The 23,587-nt window shown below is 45.0% G+C and overlaps 3 protein-coding genes across 4 annotated transcripts; all 3 read right to left on the bottom strand.

Annotated features, from left to right (window-relative positions):
- Positions 1–41: 41 nt before the first annotated feature.
- LOC123078721 (AMSH-like ubiquitin thioesterase 2) lies at positions 42–5,095 on the bottom strand. 2 transcript variants are annotated; one of them, XM_044501313.1, is made up of 9 exons: positions 4,476–5,095; positions 3,582–3,628; positions 3,085–3,385; positions 2,884–2,973; positions 2,721–2,783; positions 2,501–2,575; positions 1,819–1,881; positions 526–578; positions 42–402 (listed from the first exon to the last, which is right to left on the bottom strand). In XM_044501313.1, exons 2-9 carry the CDS (start codon positions 3,593–3,595, stop codon positions 219–221), a joined length of 843 nt encoding a protein of 280 aa, XP_044357248.1. In that variant the 5' UTR covers positions 3,596–3,628; positions 4,476–5,095; the 3' UTR covers positions 42–218. The 2 variants fall into 2 exon arrangements, with proteins under 2 accessions (XP_044357248.1, XP_044357247.1); XM_044501312.1 differs by having other exon boundaries at positions 4,642–5,091.
- A 236-nt stretch (positions 5,096–5,331) lies between these two features.
- LOC123078722 (putative exosome complex component rrp40) lies at positions 5,332–11,749 on the bottom strand. The gene is made up of 10 exons (XM_044501314.1): positions 11,559–11,749; positions 11,380–11,454; positions 11,174–11,260; positions 10,213–10,269; positions 9,848–9,940; positions 7,413–7,485; positions 7,148–7,223; positions 6,971–7,061; positions 6,742–6,863; positions 5,332–5,710 (listed from the first exon to the last, which is right to left on the bottom strand). The coding sequence occupies exons 1-9, from the start codon at positions 11,604–11,606 to the stop codon at positions 6,744–6,746; spliced, it is 720 nt and encodes a 239-aa protein (XP_044357249.1). The 5' UTR covers positions 11,607–11,749; the 3' UTR covers positions 5,332–5,710; positions 6,742–6,743.
- A 1,146-nt stretch (positions 11,750–12,895) lies between these two features.
- Positions 12,896–18,986, bottom strand: LOC123078720 (CASP-like protein 4A3). Its single transcript, XM_044501311.1, has 3 exons — positions 16,652–18,986; positions 16,414–16,549; positions 12,896–13,393 (listed from the first exon to the last, which is right to left on the bottom strand). The coding sequence occupies exons 1-3, from the start codon at positions 17,704–17,706 to the stop codon at positions 13,202–13,204; spliced, it is 1,383 nt and encodes a 460-aa protein (XP_044357246.1). The 5' UTR covers positions 17,707–18,986; the 3' UTR covers positions 12,896–13,201.
- Between the last annotated feature and the right edge of the window lie 4,601 nt (positions 18,987–23,587).

Raw genomic sequence — 23,587 nt, 5'->3', positions numbered from 1 at the left:
ATTACTGTCAAACTGGACATTCAGTGCACGTACACGATTACTGGTTACAACAAAACAGTTCAGAGCTAGTTGACATCATAGGTTGGTAACACCATTTTTTAACACGCCCATCAAGCTGACTAACAGTCACCAGTAAGATCTATCATCATCTATGGCACATGTGTCACATACTTACATATGCACGTTGGCTGGTCTATCCTGAGGGTGTGCCTGATTGGTCACGCACCAGAACGCAGATCGACAATCTCAAACCGCAAATTAGGTTTGAAATGCACGTTGGAGCAGGTTTCATATATTGGACTGCCATCTGTTGTCTCTCGGTGAGTATGGAACCCACTCTCACTGCACTCCCTGAGCACATCCATGCCTCCTGGATCTGTCAACCTGAATATACCATAGCTCCTGGAAGGTTTGCAAACAGCAGAAAGACTTTCAGACTTCATTATACGATATTGTTAGCCAGGTGGCATAAAATGAATGACTCGCACTGTATGTTAACTTCATTTTAAGCAAGAAAACACATGCCTAGTAGGATCGGTGGGAGCAGCAACAATCGCAACAGCTTCTGGTAGCATGACCTGCATAAAGTTGATAGTTCTATGTAAAAAAAGGTGATAACAGCGTGAAAAGAAGGTCAAATAAAGCACACGGTTGTCTCAGTGTGATATCGCGACAGATTGTTACACAAGGCCAGCAATTCTGAGATAGACTACTGCTGCGTTTGGATGTCTGTATTCGACCCTGGAATCGTGAATTGGTGTTGTCTAGACTCCAATACGGCTGTTTGGATGGTCACCGTATTGACTCTTAGAAACTTGCCGCAATTCTGATCTCGACTCTCACAATTGCATGCTCTCTCCCTTGTTAACAAGCCAGAGACGGTCCGTAATCCTCTCAATTATCTCGCTCCCGCAAAAGGTACCGGTTCACTTGCCCTGAACAGAAATGAAGGAAGGGGCAGCACAGAAGAGAGCGGCGACCTCCCACCTCACAACCCCCAGCCGTCTCCCACCGCGCATCCCAATGCTTTTGTTAATTTGGTATTTCATCCCAATGCGTTGGTTAATTTGGTATTGCATCCCAATTCAATTCAGTGGGCTCAATACAGAGACATCCAAACGAAGCGGGCATGTTTTTATCAATGCTGGCTCGCTAGTGCAAACCAGGGAGAACACAACAATCACACTAACTCAGTTAGGTCATGCTTCTGTAAATTTGCATTAACTTGGCTGGTCTATCCTGCTATAAAATTAGGTGACAACGTTCAACTAAAGCACTGATGCAGCTTAAGCCCGATATGCCTGAGTACAATAAGCTTAAGCCCGATATGCCTTAGGCGTGTACCATACAATATGCGATTTTTCCCATCTGAATATAAAGTATCAGCTCAAAGGCCTAACAAGTGACAGCAAGTCAACCCCTACTCAATAAAGGATAGACCATGTGTGCAGATGACATGGTGCCTTTTGGAGTTAATAACTTAATATTGGTGAACTTGTGATTGTTTCTGTTCAGCATTTTGAGAGCGAACTTATTATTTTATACAATTTTATGCCTAGCAGCATACAAGCCCCTTAAGTGGTTCGATCATCAGATATGGCACTGTCATACCAATAACTCAAAAGTTTCAAATGTGCGCTGTTGCATACAGATTAAAATCATATTTGTTAGCTACTCTAGTGGTTGAAGGATTCGGCAAATATAATTTCTAGCTCAATTTTTTCATGGAGGATGTCCATGGTATATGAGACTGGAGGATTTTCATAAAAAGAAGCAATATCCTTAATTCATAAACATCAACAAAACTTATTTAGATACCTGATAAGAGAACTGAGTGTGCAAATCGATCGACGATAGAAAGCATGTTTGTGAAGGGTGAGTCTGGAAAAGACAAAGCAAAATGTCAATTGTTGACTTAACTGTTAAATTACAGAAGTTACTGCATCTAAGCACACTAAGAAAGCATATGCTCAAGTAACAAGTTTTGGTTAAAAAAGATGGATTCCATGCTGCTAAGTTCAGTGTGTTTTCTATAAGAAAAATATTGGTATTAATTGTGCTTTATGTTAATCTTCTTTCACAATCTTCTTTCAAATGTATTAGAATTGACAAACACAATAGTTTTAAATTGGCTGCAGCAATGGCCACAATTGCAGTATATTATTAAGTGGTGGAGACTGTATTCACGCTTTTATTAACAGTAACAGTGGATATTCAATGGTAACCATTATGAATATATATCTTAAAATATTTATGTTCTTACCTCCCGTGATATTCTTTTGAAAAAATAATGCTAGTTTCAAATCAGAAGACAGGAAAGTCAGATTACACACCCTAACTTAGCACTAAACACTGGATACAATGATACAGTTTTGTCTCATCATACCTATGTTCTTAGGCCATATGAGGTAGGCTAGCCATGTGTATTTATTTCATTTACAATATTATAAACCAACAGAGAACTGAATTCGATGAAGTATGGAAATGTTCAGATATCTACATGTATCCACCCTGCAGGGTAAAGTGACTGCTCTGATAATACGGCGTGTATCTCCTCCTCGTTAGAAGCTTGACACTGCATTTGGAAACAGGCAGATTCAGATAGATAAATGGAAGCAAGACACATTAAAGTAAGATGGCAAATGATATGTTGAAAGGTAAAATGACAAGTTAAACAACATAATGTCTTTTTTTTTCAAACCATACAGTTACTGACATACTGAGTGAGCAGTTCCTTCTTGCTTTGGAATGATCAATGTTGTCACATAATAAGTTCCATCCCTCTGCAAATAAATGTAAAATAAATTAAGATGCAAATGTGAATATATATCAAGACTAACAGTGCTCACATTGGTATCTAATTCTTCTCCCAACTGCACTTACAAATGAAGCACCAAGAATTCCACAGGTCTCTAGATTATTGCTTGTATTCTCCTTTGCAAGTTCCATGAATTCGTCTGTCAATCTCACTGACTGCAAGACACACATACATCAGCAATTTTATCTAAAACTTGAGTGTCTTCACATGCTCCAAGGAAGAGCACACACTCAGAGAAGGGGATTAGAAATGAAAACAGAACGTACTATTTGCATGTCATGCAAATTGCTAGATGCAGAAGACTGCCCAAATGAAGGTGTTGATTGATCATCCACGTATTCAGTATCATGACTAAAAGGAACATCGCCAAAGCTAGAAAGGTCTTCTATCCAAGAAACTATAGGAGACGGAAAGTGGTGCTTCACAGGGTAGGCGCCGATATCGCGATCCATTGTTGTTGGTAGATTAGCTTGGTAGTGGGTGATCTTTTTAGCATCTGCAGTATGTAGATATATCGTTTCACCAGGTGTTGAACGCGTCCTGCATTTTCTGGTAGTGTTTTCAGATCTGCATCAGCATCACATGTCAAAATGTTATAAACTCATAATGTTGTAGCAGAACTTTTTTTTTCGAGAAAACGCAAAGCGATTTTTGCGTTTCATTGCATTGAAAAGGTGAGAGAGTACATGCCTCCTAGGAGGATGTTGTAGCAGAACTACAGTCAGAGATAAAGAAAAATAAGAGACTAGCTGGTATGGTATACCTCCCGCAACTCATGGCTGTTGGCGCTCAGTGGGGCCTAATTCCAACCTGGAAATCAAGAATTGTCAAACAATTAGGAACAGAGAAAAGAGTGGCAGCATTTTACTCATTTATTTTAAAATGTAGCAGCTTCAGGAGATCTCAACCGCAGCAGCACGTGGCCTTAAGCATCAGTTAGTCAAACTAAACAGACTTGCTTTTTCCAATCCCAATAAAGAATGATCAACATCATCTAAAACACATAAAGTAGCGCTGCCATAGGCCATGAACCCAGTCACATGCACCACTGATCAAAGCCTCAAGCTCGCGATCAATGGGTAACGGTAGTGGCCGTGGCCATGTATTGCTTTAGAAGAACAAAAATGTAACAACCTACTCCCTCCGTCCCGAATTACTTGTCGCATAAATGGATAGAAATGGATGTATCTATAACTAAAAATATGTCTAGATACATCCATTTTACGTGACGAGTAATTCCGGACAGAGGGAGTACATAATAATTAGTCTGATTAAGGATCAGCTCAGCTCGACATACTCCCTCCATTGACAAATACTCCCGCCGTCCCGAATTACTTGTCGCAGAAATGGATAGAAATGGACTTAACTAAAAATATGTCTACATACATCCATTTATGTGACAAGTAATTTCGGGCGGAGGGAGTATAAGATATTCTAACTATTTTCTGAACCGGATGTATATAGACACGTTTTAGTGTGTTTGTTCACTCATTTGAGTCAGCATGTAGTTCATATTGAAATATCCAAAAGACCAAAACATCTTGCACTATTTGTGATCAACGGAGGGAGTACCAGCAACCACCGAACTACCAAACATGTACAAAGACAAGCCACCACGTTGTTAGCAAAAAGAAAAGAAAAAAAGCCAAGCTACCACCTCGCCGAAGGAGACTATCCTTATCTTCCCCGGCCGGGACCGGGAAATCTGCTAATCTCTGTCCAAGAATTTCGTGGGCCGCCAGCCAGCCAGCTAGGGCAAAGCAGCCGCGAACGCACGGAGAAGGGAAGGGAGGTCGGGGAAGAGGGGAAGGGCGGGCGCTCACCGGGGGTAGTCTGGACTGGAGGAGTTTTGCTGGAGCCGAGGGGAAGCCGAGGGGGGAGAGGGAGGGGAAAGGCGAGCAAGCGATGGGCGCGTGATGCTGATGCTCTTGTGTTGTCCGACGCGAATCGAAAGCCGCAGCCGGTTTCAGAATGAGATTGCGTACACACACACGTCGCCGTCAGAGGGGCCGTGCATGCCATACACATCATCGTCCGTCGCACAGCAAAGAAAAGAAAAGAAGGGATTAAAAGCGAGACAGAATTTCAACTATAAAAAAAAGCGACAGAGAATTTGAGATAAGGACGACAAGTCCGAGGCCCGGAAGGTGCCGACGGGAAGCGAGCGCCGTGGCTGGCGGCGCCGCGGTGCGTTGGGACTCCGTGTCCTCTGTCTGCGTGTCGGCTGGGCATTCGGGCGAGGGGCGTGACGCCGCGTGCGACGTTGCCGACCTGCCTGTGCCTGGCAGAGCGCGGGACGGAGAGGGTGGACAGTTTGTTGGGGAATCGGGAGGCGTCACGTTTGCGCGCGTGGGTACGCTTGTGATCTGCTCCCCACAGCCAGAGTGCAACATAAACGGAGCAAGTGTCAAGAAGGTTGTAAGGTTCTCCTACGTTTTCGTGTCAAGAAACGTGAAATCATGCGCCGTATCATTGAGCAGGACTTCAGCTGATCTTGCTTGCAGAGCTCAGTGTGATAGTTTCACACGCTATTAAATAAATTTATAAAATATAGGAGTAATATCCATCAATCATCTTTCAGTAGAGCAGCACACGCAGCCTTGTGCAAATCTCTTACAGTAGCATATTACAAAGCTAAGAAACCATGTATCCGCAAGGACAACATCCACACGGTGATTTAGAATGTTTAGCAATCAACCGGTTGCTTTAGCCCCTGCATCATCAAAAAGCAGCAACCACTTTAACGCGTCTATTTTACATGCCATCCCATCTACTATTCCTTGCTAAGGTGCATGATAGTGACTAGCCATCTTTCCGGTTGCAGAATCATCTGCGGCGTTTGACAAACAATAATTCAGAATCCTTTTACAGTACCTGATTATGTCCTGCTCCCTGCAAGGGAAGATGCAGTCAAATTTCCCAACACTTCTCAATCAACAACAGCAGATGATGAAGCAAATTTTTTTCCTTAACCCAATGTAATAAGTAGATTATGATATCCCTCCATCATGAAGCAATAGCTATGCCTGGGTGTCCATTGATCCAGTGAAGAAAAGAGAAAGGGGAAAATAAACATTTGCAATCGAGAAGTCTACATTTAAATGTACAGATGGTACATGCTGCCGACCATATGTAGAAGCCAGTGGCGGAGGACAGAAAAAAAATTAGGTGGGGCTGACTCTAAGCACAATATATTCTGATGGAAGATCAAAGTAGTCCATACACACTAAAATGCACACACATGTTTTTACATGATCTTAAACATAATAAACAAATTAAATGGAAGAATAAATACACTTAAACGGAAACAACTTAAAGATACACTTTATTGTCTAAAGAACACAACAAAGGCAGTGCCCTACCACTCTGGGGTTCGGGACTTCGTGTGATTGCGTTGTGGCCTGCAGGTCCGTGAACGGCGAACGGACGAAGGAACCACGTGTCTGTTTTTTTATTGATAATATTGAGATTGAGAAACAACGAACTAGTCTGGTGGATTCGGGCTCTTGAGCGTTGCATCGTTAGTTGCTTGCTATTGGCCCAATAACGGGGACTATGCTTGTACGATCGTGTAACTACATAAGAACCGGCGATTTTCTTAGCCGGCTTACATCGATCAATCTAATACACATGCCTAAGGAAAAATCGTAGGAAATCAAGGTAGGACGAGTGCCCCATGTCGCCCTACCGAGAGCTCCGCCCCTGGTAGAAGCTATTCATGACTCAAAAGTCCATTTAATAATTGTATAGATTCTGCAAGATGTAAAATGACGTTGCCCAGTTGTTCACCCTATGCAGTTTCTTAACACTGACTGTGTCAAAAAATGTCTTATATTTTGATGAGGGAGTATTTACCAATACACACTAATGAGAATGGGGTGCCACCCCACGTTATAAGTTTGAATAACTATGTGCTGACTTACCATCATGACAGTTTAGCCAGGAGTTTTTCCACCATGCTTTTTTGTTGTAAGCGACTATAAGATTCTGATTCTTTAATTGCACTTGATACAACAATGACATTACTTGGCGAAGGAGCATTCACCTACAGGACATAAATAAGGTATATAAGCAATTAACAGGCACGGCGTGCATTACTAATTCCCAAGTCTTCAAAAGAGAAAGAAAAACACGATTATATCAGAAGCATACCCATACTCGACCATTCAGTCCAACAGCTATCTCAAATGATAATTTTTTCCCAAGGGCCTCTAGAAGTGGACATGTTGGGGAACTTAAAAGCCTACAAGTAATCAACATAATAAATATATAAAGGGGAATAGTAATACTAGCACATTACTGAAAGATTATGGCATGCATTCATCTCACATTCTTGCCAGGCCAGTTGATGTTTCAAACGTATAACCACTTTTCAGTTGACCAAATTCAGCAGCTTTTCCACTTGCTGTAAAAGATAGTTCATATCATTATATTTCGATAGCAGTACAAGGAAACTAATATGCAACAGTCTGGCACAAAACAGTGTACTCCACAGATATCACAGCCATATGAGCAAAGATTCCCAACATGATGTATTTTTGAACTTCTAATTTGAAACTCGTAGAAACACTGAATTATGAAATTAGCAAGTTACCATCCATGCATGAAAGCTCTGGGTTCATAATGCTATTTGCTTTCACCACTCTGGCATATATTAATGTACCAATCTGCAGGAGAAAACATGCAGTAAGTATTTATAATAACCATGCATCAAGCTCAACGAAGGAAACTGAATACTAGGCACAGAAACTGCAAACTTTCGGAATCATTACAAGCTGAGATCATATTTTTAAGGCATACTCTTTCCGTCCACGAGTAAGTGTACATATAAAAATTTTAGGACAAATTATGGAGTGGAGAAAAAAATACATTGGGAAGGTGTAAGCCACCATCTCTCTCCTCTTTAATTACCCCACCACCAATGAGCCAAGTGTATGTAAAAAATGAGGAGCCCATGTGTTGAATGTTACTGGTCTTGATTACCGTGTAATGAGAGAGAAACATTTTTTCTACTTTAAAGTGCATTGGGAAGATAGAAGCACTCTTTTGTGGACAAATTTTAAATGCTAAATGTACACTTATTCGTGGATGGAGAGAGTATCCTCCCTACTTTTAAGTATAACACCCGCGTCCAGTATTTGACAAATTGTTACAACACAAACATCATTGAGTGCATGTAATGAATTTGAAACTACATAACGGGGCCCACCGGCTATTTCAATATTAACGACTGAGGATGGATAGGAATCAACAAACAAGTGAAATTGACCAATAAAAATGACAAAAATACATCACAAACAAAAACAGCTCAACACTTTTCAAAATTTAATGATCAAACCCTATATTTTGCATAAAAACAATCATTTAAAAACGTATGCACTCCATACAAGATAAACAAAAAACTAAAAATTGCACCATGTAAGATTTCAGTATCTACTAAGATACAAAATAATTTGATCCAATCAATGAATTCATGTTAATTTTATAAGAAAAAACATATGATATGCCAAATAGCCACTCAAAGAAAAATCATTAAAGTTCAATGGCTAACCAAAAATATGGTAAATCTCTCCGATCTAAAAAAGACTTAGTGTTCCCCGTTCCGTCCCTCTTCGTCGTCCGCCCCTCCCCACCTGCACCAAATGAACAGGAAAGATCTCTTCCCTTTCATTTTCTCATCTTTTCCTTCACCCCACGTTATGATCACCAGTTGGAAACACATCTCTCTCGTAAGGAAGAGATCGCCACCCAATCCCCCGGTCAGATTTGATTCAAGCAATTAAAACAAAGTATCGCTTCCCGCGGGAACTCGCCATGTCATGGCCGGCCACCCTGCGCCTCCCCATGCCGGCTGGACCTTGACTTGCCACTTTGGTCACCATGGCACCAAGCAGCCGACGGCGCTGGCTTCCCTGCCATAATTTTTAGACTCCTAAAAAATCACATACGCGCCATGCCATGCGACCACCATGAGATCTGCATGGAGCCTCGCCATGCGGCCACAACGCAACCTGCGTCGGATGTGCGGTCCACATCTGCTCCCAGGTGGCGAACAGTCTGCAGGGAGCCCCGCGCACGCTGCCGTCTGTCGTCAGTTGTCACCAAGTTTGGAGGCACGCAGTACGATGGGCGTCTTCCATGGCCAGGTGGGCAGCTACTGGTACCACAGCGCTTTGGACCTTGGCAGCATACTTCAACGACAAGGAAGGTATACTCGGAACCGGAGGACAATGCACGGAAGGACGATTTCATAAGCATGTCCATGCATATGTTCGCTTTGTTTATCTCAGTCAACACTAAAGGAAAAAATAGACTACGAAAATGAGCCCAAGTAATACTAAAGAAAAAAAACTAGGATTTTGGATATTGCATTTCAATAGGGTAGATACAAAACTAATAGCGACTAGAAGTTAGAATGTTGCATTTCCATGTTGTACGCACTCCATTGGGTTTTCGCTGTTTAGACCCCAGGCCCGGATGATATACTATAAATGCTTCAATGCACTTGAATCCGCAGCCATGACCGTCATCCCCATACGAATCAAGAAGGTTACGGTGATGGCGGCGATGCTCAGTCCATATTGAGGCTGAGGTGGCGCGAATGGCCAACTGGCAAAGGCCATGGCGAGCTAGAGCATCAGCAATTGCATGGACCGCATAAAAGCTGCCTTAGCGACGGATTCGGACGCTGGCGACTGTGCAAGCGTCGACGGTGAAGGAAGATGAGGAGCACGAGCACGTTAGTGGAACTTACAAAACTGATGGTTTTCTGCTGTTACGACCCGTTTTCGTTGCCATGGTGCAGCATTTTCTTCCACAATTTTGCTACCATGCCAACATTTTTCTATCATGGCATCCCGTTTCGCTAGTGTATCCCCGTTCCAACGCACGGGCATTTTCCTAGTAACTAATAAAAATGGTTCCTTCTTTGATGGCCAATAAAGGCAGAACAGCACCGTGTGCTTCACACAAAATAACCTATAATTGGAAAGAAAAGATTCTACAACCACTAACGACTCAATGCCATACCTCAAACTTCGGTATGTTCCTCCTTGTACCACCTTCAAATGAAAGAACTGGTAAAAAGGCCAAATTAGGCCCCTTTATGTCCACCAAGAAGTTCTGGAATAACCAAATCCAGCTCAGCGGAAGGGAAAGAATCCATAAGAACACATCATACGCATGCAGAATAAATTAATTAAAGTAAATTTAAAATTATGTTTCTGGTCACCGCCCTATGGTAAAATTCGTGAATGCTCATTTTGACTATAGATATATATTTCAATTGTACTAATAGGGAGGATGTCATCAGATTTATAATAAGATGGTTATAAAAGCGATCGTAAGACTAGAAATCGAGCTGGAAGTACTTCTAAAGGGAAATGCATACTTACATCTGGTTTGGTGTCAACTACAATACCAAGAACCGTATCTTCTACAGAAGGTACATACTGCCAAAAAAAACAAGCATTGAATGAATAGGCAGTCATTGAAACAGAACACAAGGAGACTAAACACTGAAAAAGCATACTATGCACAATCTCATATACTACCTCCGATCCATATTACTTGTCGCTCAAACGGATGTATCTAGACGTATTTTAGTGCTAGATCATCCATTTGAGTGACAAGTAATATGGATCGGAGGGTACAGTTAAGAAGATACTCCCTCTGTAAACTAATATAAGACGTTTTAGATCATTATTTCAACTCTAAAACTGATCTAAAACTGATCTAACATGATTATCAAACTAATTTTAGTGATCTAAAACGTCTTATATTAGTTTACAGAGGGAGACAAGGTAATGTTTGGAGTTTATCAAACTGATTAACTGTGTTTGGAAGAGCTGAAGAGAAATCAACATGCTCAAGCATTGAAGAGTTGAAATTTGATCCAAAACAAAGGCCAGAACAATACATATACACTGCATACTTGAAAGGTAACTATGAGTCCATGACAACTCCAAATGAATGTTAGTGTGCATCTGTGCTGAAAGTTGCATGGCATTGTATTAACATGACCCGGTCGACAATAGTGGCACTTAAGCTTCCACATTAGTTTAGTGATATTGGTAACAAGGGTCACAACATAGGAATACCAGCATAAATATCCTTCAGTCAAACCATGAGCATGAAGTGTGAGAAAAATTAGTTGCATGAAGAAACAGCATATGGTGGCTACACTATACAAAGTGAGCATACCTGATCAAGAATTTCACATTCCCATATCATAGCAATGATAAATCTCAACGGTTTCTTTCAAGCAGAGATAAAAATTCACATATACGATATCCTACATAGGAACAATTTATACAGTGTGAAAAGGCATCTATGAGCGCAAACCAGACGACTCACCCTCTTCTGGGAGTTCTCCACCCAGTACTTGTTGGGCTTGGACAGTCGAAGCCTCCCAGCACTAGTTGCCTGGATAGTGTCACAATCCTGCGAGCCCCCCGAATGAACCGTAAGCCTCGTTACCCAAAATGAAACCCATTAAAACCCTAATCCCTAAACCTCGGACGGGGCAACCGATTCCCACTTTACAACACGGGATGTTTTACCTGGCGCAGACCGGCGCCGAGCTTGATAGTCTGGTTGGTCATATCGGCGAGGTCCAGGATGACGTCGCCGGGGACCTGAGCGTCGACGGCGAGGGGAGGCGAGGCGGGGGAGTTAGTCGAAATCCGCGGAGTTAGCGAGCGAGATGCTGGGATATCCAAGGGAAGGATGGAGAATTTACCACATAGCTGTCGACGAGAGCGGAGCGCTGCGGCTTCCTCGACTCCATTGCTCAGGGACGGCGGGCTGGCGGCGTGACGGCGTCGACGCTGGAGTAGGGTGGTGTTGTCTGCGCGGCGCGGCTGCGCTTCTTCCTTCCGGTGCGCGTGCCTTCGGGGGTAGATGGGCCTGGGCCTGGGCCTCGAAAACGATGGCGCCGTGTTTGTTTGGTGCCCTTGGACCGAACTGTGAGGCCCCTTCCTTGTCAGGTGGTAGTATTAACTATCTCAAAACTTCTAAAAAAACTATCTCAAAAGAAAAGCACCTCAAAAAAATAACTATCTCAAAAAAAAATGTCTCAGAAAAAAATCTCAAAAGAACTCAAAAGGAAAAAACTATCTCACATTCAAAAATAAAAGAAAAAAGTGGTGGTATTAACGATCTGGCAACACTGGAGGGTCTTGCAGCACTAGCCCTTACAGAAGATCTTTATGTCCAGCGGATACACATCGCATTAGATTGTAAGGTGGTGATCGATGATATCAAGCAGGGATCCGCAGCTAGCTATGGTGCAATCATACAGGAAATCAAAGAACATTCTTCAGCTTTCAGTTCATGTAGTTTTGTCCATGAGCTCACAAACTTTAATTTTGAAGCTCACAACCTCGCAAAAGCACGCTCTTAGTCTAGGGTTTGATTGCCATGTCTGATCTGGCCAGCCCTATGGTCATGTTCTTGTCCCTGTAAACATCATTTCTGGATGAATAAAGCTTTGCGAATTTGCCTACAAAAATGAATGACCACACACATGGGCCAGAAGACGAAAACTAGGTAAACAGATACGGATAGTTAGGAGATGACCATGACAGTTTACTTAGGAATTAAAAATAAAGCATTTATTGAACTCATGCTTCAACCAGATACTTCAAAAGTCTGAACTTGTGAAAAAAGGAGGCCAGTATATCACAACACTATGAATGAGGCCTACGGAAATGCTAACAAGGGGATTCAGCAATTTTCTCTTTTCTGGACAAGTTAGTAAGAATGATATTTCTGGGTAAAGTCTTGGTATGTAATTTGAACTGAGTACAAATCTTTTTATGAAACAATGTTCCAAACAAGCCCTAGAGGTGAAGGTATTGAGTGTCCATATGGTCTTTATAATTACAATGCTACTTCTTACCCAAGTTAAAAGAAACTGTCAGCATTTAACCTCAATATGTCACTGACACTGCTTACTTATGAACTCCTATGCTGAAATTTCACCAACCTAAGCTCGCCACTGTGTGGAGCACTAGATGTACTAACATACAGGATTCACATGGAAAATGTCACCACATACAAGAATCACATGGACAATTTCAGCACATACAGGAATCAATGGAAAATTTCACCACATACAGGAACATATCATTGGCACTGCAGTGGCCACCCATAACGCCTTTTAATCCCTTAGAGCTCTAACATTTTATTACAGAATCATAGGTCCCCAAGTTAGTAAGCTCATATGCTTGTACATCCACCGGTGTTTGAACAGTCTCTTGAATTTAATGTATGGTTGCGACACAACCAGGAACATAAGTTCCAGAGAAAAAGGGTCAGACAGGTGGCATGCCAACGTACATCTAGAGCATAATATTTACATCAGTAATGCACACCACAGGTTTAAGGGATTGAGCTGAATACACGATGGGCAGAGATGACGGAGCTCAGACCAAGAGCAATGAAAGCTAAGAACGCCATTGAGCCTGAGGCATTGATAAGTTTGGCAAATTGATCCACGCCAAATCTTGACACCCACACATCATTGCGAGAAAGCGCTGCTGAAGACGCTGACAGCAGCAGGTAAGCCAATACCTGCAATATTGGCACGAGTAATTCAATGACATCCGGTCACTTGCTTACAGTTATATTTGTTAGTTAATCTAATGTTGCAACTTCAAATTTGTGCATAAAGTCATAACCGAATGTTAAGAGATGTGACTAAACACAGAAATTTAGGAACAACTGCAACAAATATCGTGAAACAAAGTCTAGAACTCTAAATAATATGGCGGTAGGCTAGAGATGGAACCCAACAGAAACCTGCGAGAACCCAAAATAGAAGAGAAAAAGTAAAAGTAAACAAAGTAAGGGCATCTCAAAATATTATTTAGGCCGATCCCATAAAAAGGGTTAACTCCTCAAAATATTCTCTTTCGAGGAGTTAACCGAGTTAAGTTCCCAAACCTTGCCAGCTCTCTCATTTTTAAGCGGCCACAGCCAATTCTCATCAAAATTTCCATCCCGCATGCGGCGCCTCCTCTTTCCGTCACCGCAGCCACCGGAAGCCCCGATTCCGACGGGAATGGAACCACATGCCTCCTCCGCATACCCCGGCGGCGTTACGCCACCGGAGCCAACCCACGCGCCGCCACCCGCATCAAGGAAGCGGCTCGGCACGAAGACCGCGGCGGCAAGGCCGCGACGACGACGGGTTGCTCCAGTCGATGGCAAGCGGCGAGGAATCCGACGGCGGCTGGAAGGCCCTCACCGAGGCGGCGGCGAAGAAAAGGAAGAAGGCGTCCACGCCGACGCCTTCTCCCTGTCCTGTCCGGTGCCTCACTGCCCTTCTCTGGCCACCCCTTCTCCGGCACGTTCAGCCATCGCAGCCGCGGCCGAGGTCCATGGCCACCAAGTGTTCGACGAAATGTCCAAGAGGTAAAAAATTGTACTTTTCTTTTTCGAGGGAGATATTGCTAATGCTTTGCGGCGCCGATCTTGTGACGTGCTTGTTGTTGTTGATTGTAGTGTGAAGGAGTATGATGTTGCAACTTTCATGTCTCAATTGGATGCATCGCACATACTAGGCCCCCACGATCTATATTATGATGGTGCGAGTTATGATCAAGAACACGAGAGCAAGGAGTGAGGACGATCCCGAAGTGGAGGAGGTCTATGATCCCATGGAGACACAATCAAGCACCAAGACCATAAAGTACAGCCAAGAAAAGGACATTGCTTTGTGCTTGCTTGGATGAATGTTTCGCTTGATGCCTCGGTTGGTACGGATCAAACGGAAGAGAAGTTTTGGGGTAGGATTGGAGACTACTATTGCAACAATGTGACCAACCATTCCCGATGCACTCAAGGCTCCCTTTCCCACCGGTGCAGTGTGATCCAAGAGCAATGCGACCGATGGTCCAGTTGTGTTGATCAAGCCAACCATGCACCACCGAGTAGGGTGCCAATCACAGACTATGGGCCTCTCATCCAAGAGCTATACAAACAATGCAACAAAAAGGGTGGCAGCAAGGTATTTACATTGAACCGTTGCTACAAGGAACTAGTTGGCAATGAGAAGTGGATCCAGAGGAACTTCGAAACCACACCGAAGAGGTCACAAATTAGCATATCCGTTGAAGCCGATGACGAGGAGGATGAAAATCCTCACAAAAGGACGGATGGGCAAAAGACTGCAAGAGAGAGGAAGAAGAATGGAGGCGTTGGCGCCAACAAAGAGGAGCTTTGTGATGCGATTGAGACCAAGAAAGCTTTGGCGGCCGAACACAAAGCAGAAAAGGCAGGGAGGTGGAACAAGCTCAAGTTCATGGAGGATGAGAAGTGGTGAGCAAAGTTGGCGGCCGAAGCAAGGAAGGTGGGAACGGAGGTGCATAGGATTGCACTCGAGGATGAGAGGCTTGCAAAAGAAGAGAAGGCCAAAGAGCATGCTATCATGTTCATGAATCCGAGCACGATGGATGTAACGGCAAGGAGGTATTGGAACTCACTCATGGGGAGATCTTGGTGCAGTTGGAGGTCGGACGTGGTGGTGATGGTGGTGGACACGGTGTTGATGGTGGCGCCTATGGTGGTGATGAGCACAGAAATACTTGAGTTCGTGTGGTATGCATTTGATAGGGCTTGGTCCACGACATGCTTGTATTTTTTTGGATCAAACTTGATCAATTTGGTGGCTTTTGGATGAAGTATATGCATGTTTTAGTTAGAATTGTTTCAATTGGATGAACTACATGTATGTACTTGAATAGTTGCATATGGTGAATTTGAAACATTCAAATGATTGATGAAATACCGTGCAATTGTTTGAAATGTACTCCCTCCGTCCCATAATATAAGAACGTTTTTGACACTACACTAGTGTGAAAAACGTTCTTATATTATGGGACGGAGGGAGTATGTGACAAGGGACGGAAGAATTAGTCCAAAAAAAATTAGGGAGTTAAATATAGGGGTTCGGTTAGGTCCGGCCACTATTTTTACTCCTCATGTTTGAGGAGTTATGGTTAGGGGGAGCATTTGCGGAGTTATAGGATAGGGATTCGGCTAGAGGTGCCCTAAAGCAAAGTAAATTAAGGTTCTAGCACTACTGTGAACAATAACAAATGAAAAAACTTGACGAACTAGGGACAAGCCCCCCTTGCCTTTTTTCAAGGAGGAGAAGTGTGAAAACCACCCCATGACACGGGTAGGCATGAATCTTTCTCACTTCACAGATAACATTAGTAACAACTTGATTAGTCAGAGGCATTGTCGTCTCAACAACTAAATCATTTTCACAAACAATTTTTCAAGAGGTTCTCCTACAATGAGAATTCACAATTGATTGAAATTGGAAGACTTACAGATCATCTGTCATCAATAAAGCTTTAAGGCATGAGTGCACAAATTTCAGATAAATGAATGGTCACTATATTATACAGCTTGTTTTACTTTGTAATTTAGTTTTGGCAAATTCAGCTTCCAAATTATCAGGCCCCCAAACTTGCAACATGGTTCGTTATGCTACTGTACACTAAACAAACAAGCAAATAGACCTCACAAATACCATGATACTAAGTATAATACATTCAGATGTGGAGTTTGTTCATTCTTGCCTGATCCATGGCGAGATTGAAGTAGTTCCCCCAGGGTCCTCCAATTATGCGCCTCCCCGTGACAAGGTAGTGCACTTCTGCAACCAACTGGAACCCCGAGTATGTAAAAGCCATAACGCTCGCAGCAAGAGTGTATCTGCATTTCACACACATATCAATCTACGCCAAGAACAAGCCCAACAAATGTTGTACCTGAAATAGGGTGATTTTGAGCTTTGTGTTCCAGATTCAGAGCAACCTGTATTCGTTGTAGCGGCGGAAGGAGTCACCAGCCCAGCCCGGCGTAGTGCCAGCCGACATGACGGAGAGCGAGATCAAGCAGAACACGGCAGCTGAAACCCTAAACCCTAGCTCAGCCCTCTTCAGCTCCGTGAGCCGTACTCTATCTGGGACCCCTCTAAGGAGCCATCTCTTGGAGCCCACTCCGACTTTGCCTCCGCCTCCGCCCCCGCCGCCGCCGGCGACTGACTCGGTGACTACCGCAGGTGCTACCTTGTCGGCGGCCGGCTTGCCCTCCGTTGCCACGGGGTCCTCGGCCGAGAGGAGCTTCGCTACGGTCAGGGCCGACTCCTTCTGCGGAGATCCGGTCGGGGATTCAGCCATGACCGCGTCCTTCTGCGGCGTCGGCGGCATCACTGCTTCGTTTTGGGTTAGCGCAAGGGCTAGCGCCATGTTCTCCGATTCGCCGGGCGCTTCATCTGCCTCCTGCTCCGGTTTAGCTTCCGGAGACGCCGGTACTGGTGGAGGTGGTGCTGCTGGAGCGGGAGCGCGAGCGGGAGGAGGAGGGGGTGTCCGCCGCGGCGCGGATGTTTGGTTCCGACGAGGGAGGGGAGGAGAAGGATCGGTGGTGGAAAGAGGTGGATGCGTTGGAGCCTTTGGAGGCGAGGGAGGCGACGGTGGAGAGGAATCGCCGGCGCCATCCGGCGGCGGAGCAGTAACTGTTGGTGCAGCAGGAAGGGGAGGAGCTGGGGTTGGATTGTCCGGCGAGAGGCGGAAGGGGTCGATAGATGGCGCCGGAGCAGTAGTTGCAGGTGCAGCAGGAAGGGGAGGAGCTGGGGTTGGGTTATCCGGCGAGAGGGGAAAGGGGCCGGTAGATGGCGCCGGAGCAGTAGTTGTAGGTGCAGCAGGAAGGGGAGGAGCTGAGCTTGGGTTATCCGGCGAGAGGCGAAAGGGGTCGGTAGCCGGAAGCTGTGATGGGGGCGAAGAAGGAGGAGGTGGTTGTGCCTCCGCGGCCGGCTCCGGTGGCGGTGAGCGGACTGGGGAGGCCATGGAGGAGCTGCTCGTTTTTTCCATGGCGGCGGCCGGCACCTGGTGGCTGTGGGATGTGTGCCAGTGTGGTCTCGTGCTCCAGTGGGAGTATGGCGCAGGCGACTGAAGAGCAACTCAACAACAGGTTGGAGGGCACGAGTGGTCCAAAAATTCCGAAATTATTTTGATCAAAGTAAAACGCATATGGTGCGAAGCTGACTGAGAATTCGCAAAATCGCAGTGTACATACACAAGCGGATTTGTAGTAGGCGGGTGATAGGCGCCGGTCGACCGGCCCAAATTGGGCCGGTCAGCCTGCAGCCATCCGATTTAGATGATGCTAACCGACAGATGCACTATGTCTTCGTCGCACTCGCATGAAAGATTCCCCGCATCTTGCCGCTCCTTTCATCTCGCTGGCCGCACAAGGTCTCCCGTTGCCGCCCTCATCAGCCGTCTCCCTCGCGGATGGTTGCCCTCGCCGGCCGGCCTTATCGTCGGATGCAACATTAAATGGCACGGCAGCGTCGCTCGCAGCCTAAAACGGGAGGTAGCAAAAACCTATGCTGGTTCTAGCAAAAGAAACACGCGGTGGAAGCAAAAATTTGGGACATCGGTTCTAGCAAAAAGCACAACATGTGAGAGCCAAGAAAATGAGACGCCGGTTCCAGCAAAAACACAACACGGTGAAAGCAAAATGAGACGCCAGTTCCAGCAAAACCAAGACGGTGGTAGAAAAAATTTGGGTACTTCCAGCAAAATACGAAGACGGTAGTAGCAAAAATTAAGGTTGTTTGCAGCAAAAACAGAAACTGGCTCCAGCGTGTGGCCGTCGCGGATACAGCACCTCCGTCGGCCATGGTCACCACCGCCGGGTCGTGGTCACCACCGCCATGGGATGGCCCCCGCTGGTTGCAGCTTCGCCATTGATGGTTGCAACTAATCGTAGCGAGGTTGCAACATCCCATGGCGCCGCAGTGGCTCAGATGCAAACGGCCGCAGCTCCACTTACCACCGGCTTGCAGCTCCCGCATCGCTAGCGCAGTAGAAGCAAAAAAAAGCACCGGTTCCAACACCGCCATGTGCCGGTTCCAGCTCCACTTCGCCGGAGTATTGTCGTAAAAGCACGAGCGAGCGATGGTTCCAGCACCAGAGGTTGCCGGTTCCAGCATCTCTGCGTGCGGTTCCAGCAATCGCGAGGGCTGGATGCAACAACGCTTGCCACAAGCGTTTAGATCCGGACACATAGGGGAGGGAGAGGACTCGCAGAAGCCGGGCAGCCGCCGTAGGAGAGATCAGCGACAGGACTGCAAGAACGACATGGGAGGAAAGAGAGTTGGGCATGTGGGGTAGCGCGAGGAAGAAAGGTTGTACGCCATGCGATTTCTCTGGAGAAGATAGAGGAGAGAGAGGGGATGACGAGTGGTTGGGAGAGGAGATAGGAGACGCAAAGCGGTGGGGTGGGCCCATGCACAAATCGTGGCAACAAACAGGGGCGGTAGATCACGCCTCGATCGGACGAGGCAAGCGCGACCGGCGAGTCGTTCGGCCGGTCGGCCGGAAGCCAACGTTTCCCTTTGTAGTATCTGGGTGCTTCACACCTCTATACAAACATTAAATTAAAAAATACCGAGAAATTTGAAAAAAATCTGAGATTTCGGGATATCAAACCTGGGTTTCTGATCTACTCCAGTGTGAAATTTCGTGAAAAAATACCAGAAAACGTATTCATGGCAAAAAAGACAAAATTTCCTATGTATAGAAAAAACTGTTTGGTCATATTTTTGTTCGGACAGTATTTCCTTCGTCACGGATATGTTTTCTGGTGTTTTTACATGAAATTTGACACGGGAGTAAATTAAGAACCCAGGTTTGATATCCCTAAATTCCAGATTTTTGGGTATTTTTTACATTTAATGTTCGTATAGGGGTGTGGAGCACCCGGGAGCTCCTGTGTATTTTTCGTGTACAGACGCGCTAGATTAGCCACGCACTGGAAAAACCGACTATATTGCTCACGCGGGACTGAAACTGGCACTCCAACAGCCATGCTAAAATTGCGCGCGGGGTAAAGTTGGTTCAAGCGCCGAGAAAAACGGCATCGCGTGCTGGACAAGCTAATCGGACGCGCGAATCTCACCAACCGTCGGATCTAAAACCTCAAGTGGGAGTGTGGCGCGGGCGACTTAAGAGCAACTCAACAACAGGCTAAAGGGCACGAGTGGTCCAGAAATTCCCAAATTATTTTGATCAAGTAAAACGCATATGGTGCGAAGCTGACTGCGGATTCACAAAATCGCAGCCAAATTACTTGTGCCATGAATTGTGTGGTGTTCGAATGGGAGACTAGTTAGAAACGTTTGTTTGGTTCGAAGCGACTGTATTTGAAAGAGAAGGGAGTTGTTGAATTCAATCAATGGCAGACGGAAAAGGAGTTTAATTTTGTGAATTTATTACAAGTGACTGCATTCTAGGTAACCAAAAGAAAACCATACAATTTGGCAAGTACTCCAAAGTAAAGACGAGTATATCTTGAATGGTGAAAACAAAGGAGATGTTTGGACTGAGCCTGCACCGGCCCTACCAAAGGCAAACCGCGGGCGCGAAATACGACAGGGTGACCAAAATATCGCCTGAGATATGAAGTTTGAAAGGCATCCAAACATAAGCCTAGCCTATGGGACAATGCCAATAATTTGGTAGGACAGTTTTGGTTGCCATCCAAACATACCCAAAGTGAGGCATATATTAAAATTGTTTGGCCCGCATGGCACAATATAAGCATAGCTAGCCCTGGCTCTACAGGGACACTCGAATTGGTTTCCAGCAAGCCAGATCCGAGCGATGCAAGCGAGCGTAGGCAGCTGCATACGCAGGGACACACGAGGAGACGTCGCGTTGTTTCCCGATGCGGCAACATAAATCCCCTCAGCCCCTTTCTCGCCGCTCACCCTCCCCTCTCGTGAATCTGTCATCGGCGACGACGACAATCGTAGAAGGCAAGATTTGGATGACGAGCACCAATTTCATCACTGATTCATCACCTCTCTACCACGGCTCCGTCAGTCGCGGTAAGCCCTCTCTCCATGCCTTCGTACTGATCGATGTAGTCATGTAGGCATCGATTGCCCATAGATTAAACTCTGAGCATGATTTAGGCATCGATTAAACTTCGAGCATGATTTAGGCTTCAATTTCGGGTGGGCGAGTATATCTATTTAGGGCCTGTACAAAGGGAATGCGAAGGATTTTTACTAATAGGGAAGTTCGATGACAATACCCTTAAATCCCTTCAAATCCAATGCAACTGAACTAACCTATGCACGATGGGCTTGGAGACGCTTGGTGCGGCAGTAGGCTTGACGCTGGTACTCGTCGACCCCCCGTGGCATTGTAGAGCAGCCAGGCTCAAGAACCCTGGCCGCCATGTCGACAGCTTCGGCATTGCCGGCATCCACCATCTCCTCCTCCTCGTCATCCTCTAGAAAGATGGTGGTCGGCGCCACCGGAATGCCCGCCTGGTCAGAGGAGCTACGACAAACATGCACATATCCCATCTAACTCTCTGACCTGGATCGGCCAACTCGGCCTCCTCCATCGCCCACAACAATATGTCCACTGATACGTCCATTTTGCATCATGTTTTCTTACTGTTATTTATAATATTTTTATCCATAATAATGCTTTTTAGAGTAATTCTAATGCCTTTTCTCATAATTTGCAAGGTACACACCAAGAGGAAGAATTCCGGCAGCTGGAAATCTGGACCTGAAAAAGCTACTTCAGGCTACCTATTCTGCACAACTTCAAATGAGCTAAAACTTGACGGGGATTTTTTATGGATTATTTAAGAATTATTGGAGCAAATAACCACCAGAGGGGGGCCACCAGGTGGGCACAACCCACCTGGGCGCGCCAGGGCCCCCAAGCGTGCCCTGGTGGGTTGTGGCCTCCTCGGCCCACCTCTGGTGCCCATCTTCTGGTATATAAGTCATTTTTACCTAGAAAAAAATAAGGAGAAGGCTTACGGGATGGAGCGTCGCCGTCTCGAGACGGAACTTGGGCAGGAGCACTTTTGCCTTCTGACGGAGCGATTCTGCCGGGGGACACTAATAGAGAAAACCTTACTAGTGGCGCTGGTTTTTTTACATACCAGTAGCGCGGGCACCCGCGCTACTGCTAGGGCGCTACAACTATTATTTAACAGTAGCTCATTTCTAAACAAGCGCTGCAGCTAAAATACTTAGTAGTAGCGCCTCTTTCCCTACCAACGGTACTACTATCATCACGTAGTAGTAGCGCCCTATTTTCTCCCCACGCTACAACTAGGTAAATAGAAATAAAAAATAAAAAAAGAAGTCAGATGCAATATTCATGGAAATCAAGACAAGTCCAATGCAAATAAACTAAGTTCACAGAACCATCTCACAAACATTAACGACAATACCACATTTAATATAACCACACAATCTCACAAACTCATATATAGTAGTCAACAATGCATGGATAGATCATAGTTGATAAGTCTACTAGGTAGTCATACTAGCATATATATGGTTCAGCAGCCACACGCATGCATATGTAGTTCTAGATGATATCGATGACGACCATCATCCTCAAGCCTGGGCGGTGGGTGTTCCTGATAGTAATTAGGATTGCCTGTCCAACATGAAGATTCTTGCCGACGAGGAGGCTCTTCCACCCAACCGAGTTGAAGTGTGTGCGACCGTTCGTGTCCACGCCGTACGCAGAAGTGGTGACGGAGCCCCTCGCGGTAAGGCGTATTCCAGCAAAGCCTTCTTCATCAGGCTTGATACCACAACTCTCAGATAGGCTCTTTGGCAATTTCTGAATAAGAAAAACATATCAATTAATAAGTAGCCTCACACATTCTACACTATCAAAAGACAGTACTACATTTCTGCTAAGCATGAATTCTACTAATAAGTATATATGGATTCTACACTATTAACAGTTCTTTGGATTCTACACGAAGCATATATATCATTGGATTCACTAAGCATATAGATCATCGGATTCAGTAAGCATATAAGATTCACTAAGCATATATATCATCGGACTCTACACTAAGTATAACAATACAACATATATATCATTGGATTCACTAAGCATATAGATCATCGGATTTACTAAGCATATAAGATTCACTAAGCGTATATATCATCGGACTCTACACTAAGTATAACAATAAAGCATATAAGATTCACTAAACATATATATCATCGGACTCTACACTAAGTATAACCATAAAGCATATCATCAAATTACTATAGTAAATGCAACATACCATGGTATGCCGATCAACCATGGTACTTGTCAGGCGGGTCACGAATGGCACCCCGACGAAGTCAGCACGTGGCGGAATGATGTCCCATAGGTTGCACACCTCCTCCTCGCTCAACCTCATTCTTTGAGCTACGATGGCTTCACCAAGTGGGTCGTCATCCTCGTCATCATCTTCTGCTTTGTTGACATAAATCACGGCCAACTTGGGTCTTTCTGCTCTGAAGGAGAAGCTGATCAACTCGCCACCGGTGATACGCATGTGGGCGATGAAACGGACCCATCCATCTCCGCCTACCTGCGTCATATTTTGTCCTTTCTCAACTTCCTAGTTTAGGGGCCCCCAGGAGCCTCAAAGGTCACAGAGTCTCCGGTCAGCTTGTTGAATTCTGACCTCACATTGCATGGGATGATCTATGTATAAAAAGAAAAATGATATATACACGATGCATTAATGCCAATAACACTAAAAACAAAATAGTGGTTACTAGTTTCATATAATTTATTACCGCCGCATGAAGAAAACTAGACTCAAAGTAGATGCCGAACAGTGTGCCAGTTGCAAGGCTGCTGGCGCACCTTGACTTGCACCGTCGACATGGTGGTGGTGGTGACGCCATTT

This window comes from Triticum aestivum, chromosome 3D (genome assembly GCF_018294505.1).
Source record: "Triticum aestivum cultivar Chinese Spring chromosome 3D, IWGSC CS RefSeq v2.1, whole genome shotgun sequence".
NCBI lineage: Eukaryota > Viridiplantae > Streptophyta > Magnoliopsida > Poales > Poaceae > Triticum > Triticum aestivum.
Note: the sequence above shows the minus strand (reverse complement) of the source record. Positions and strands in the feature narration are given on the sequence as shown.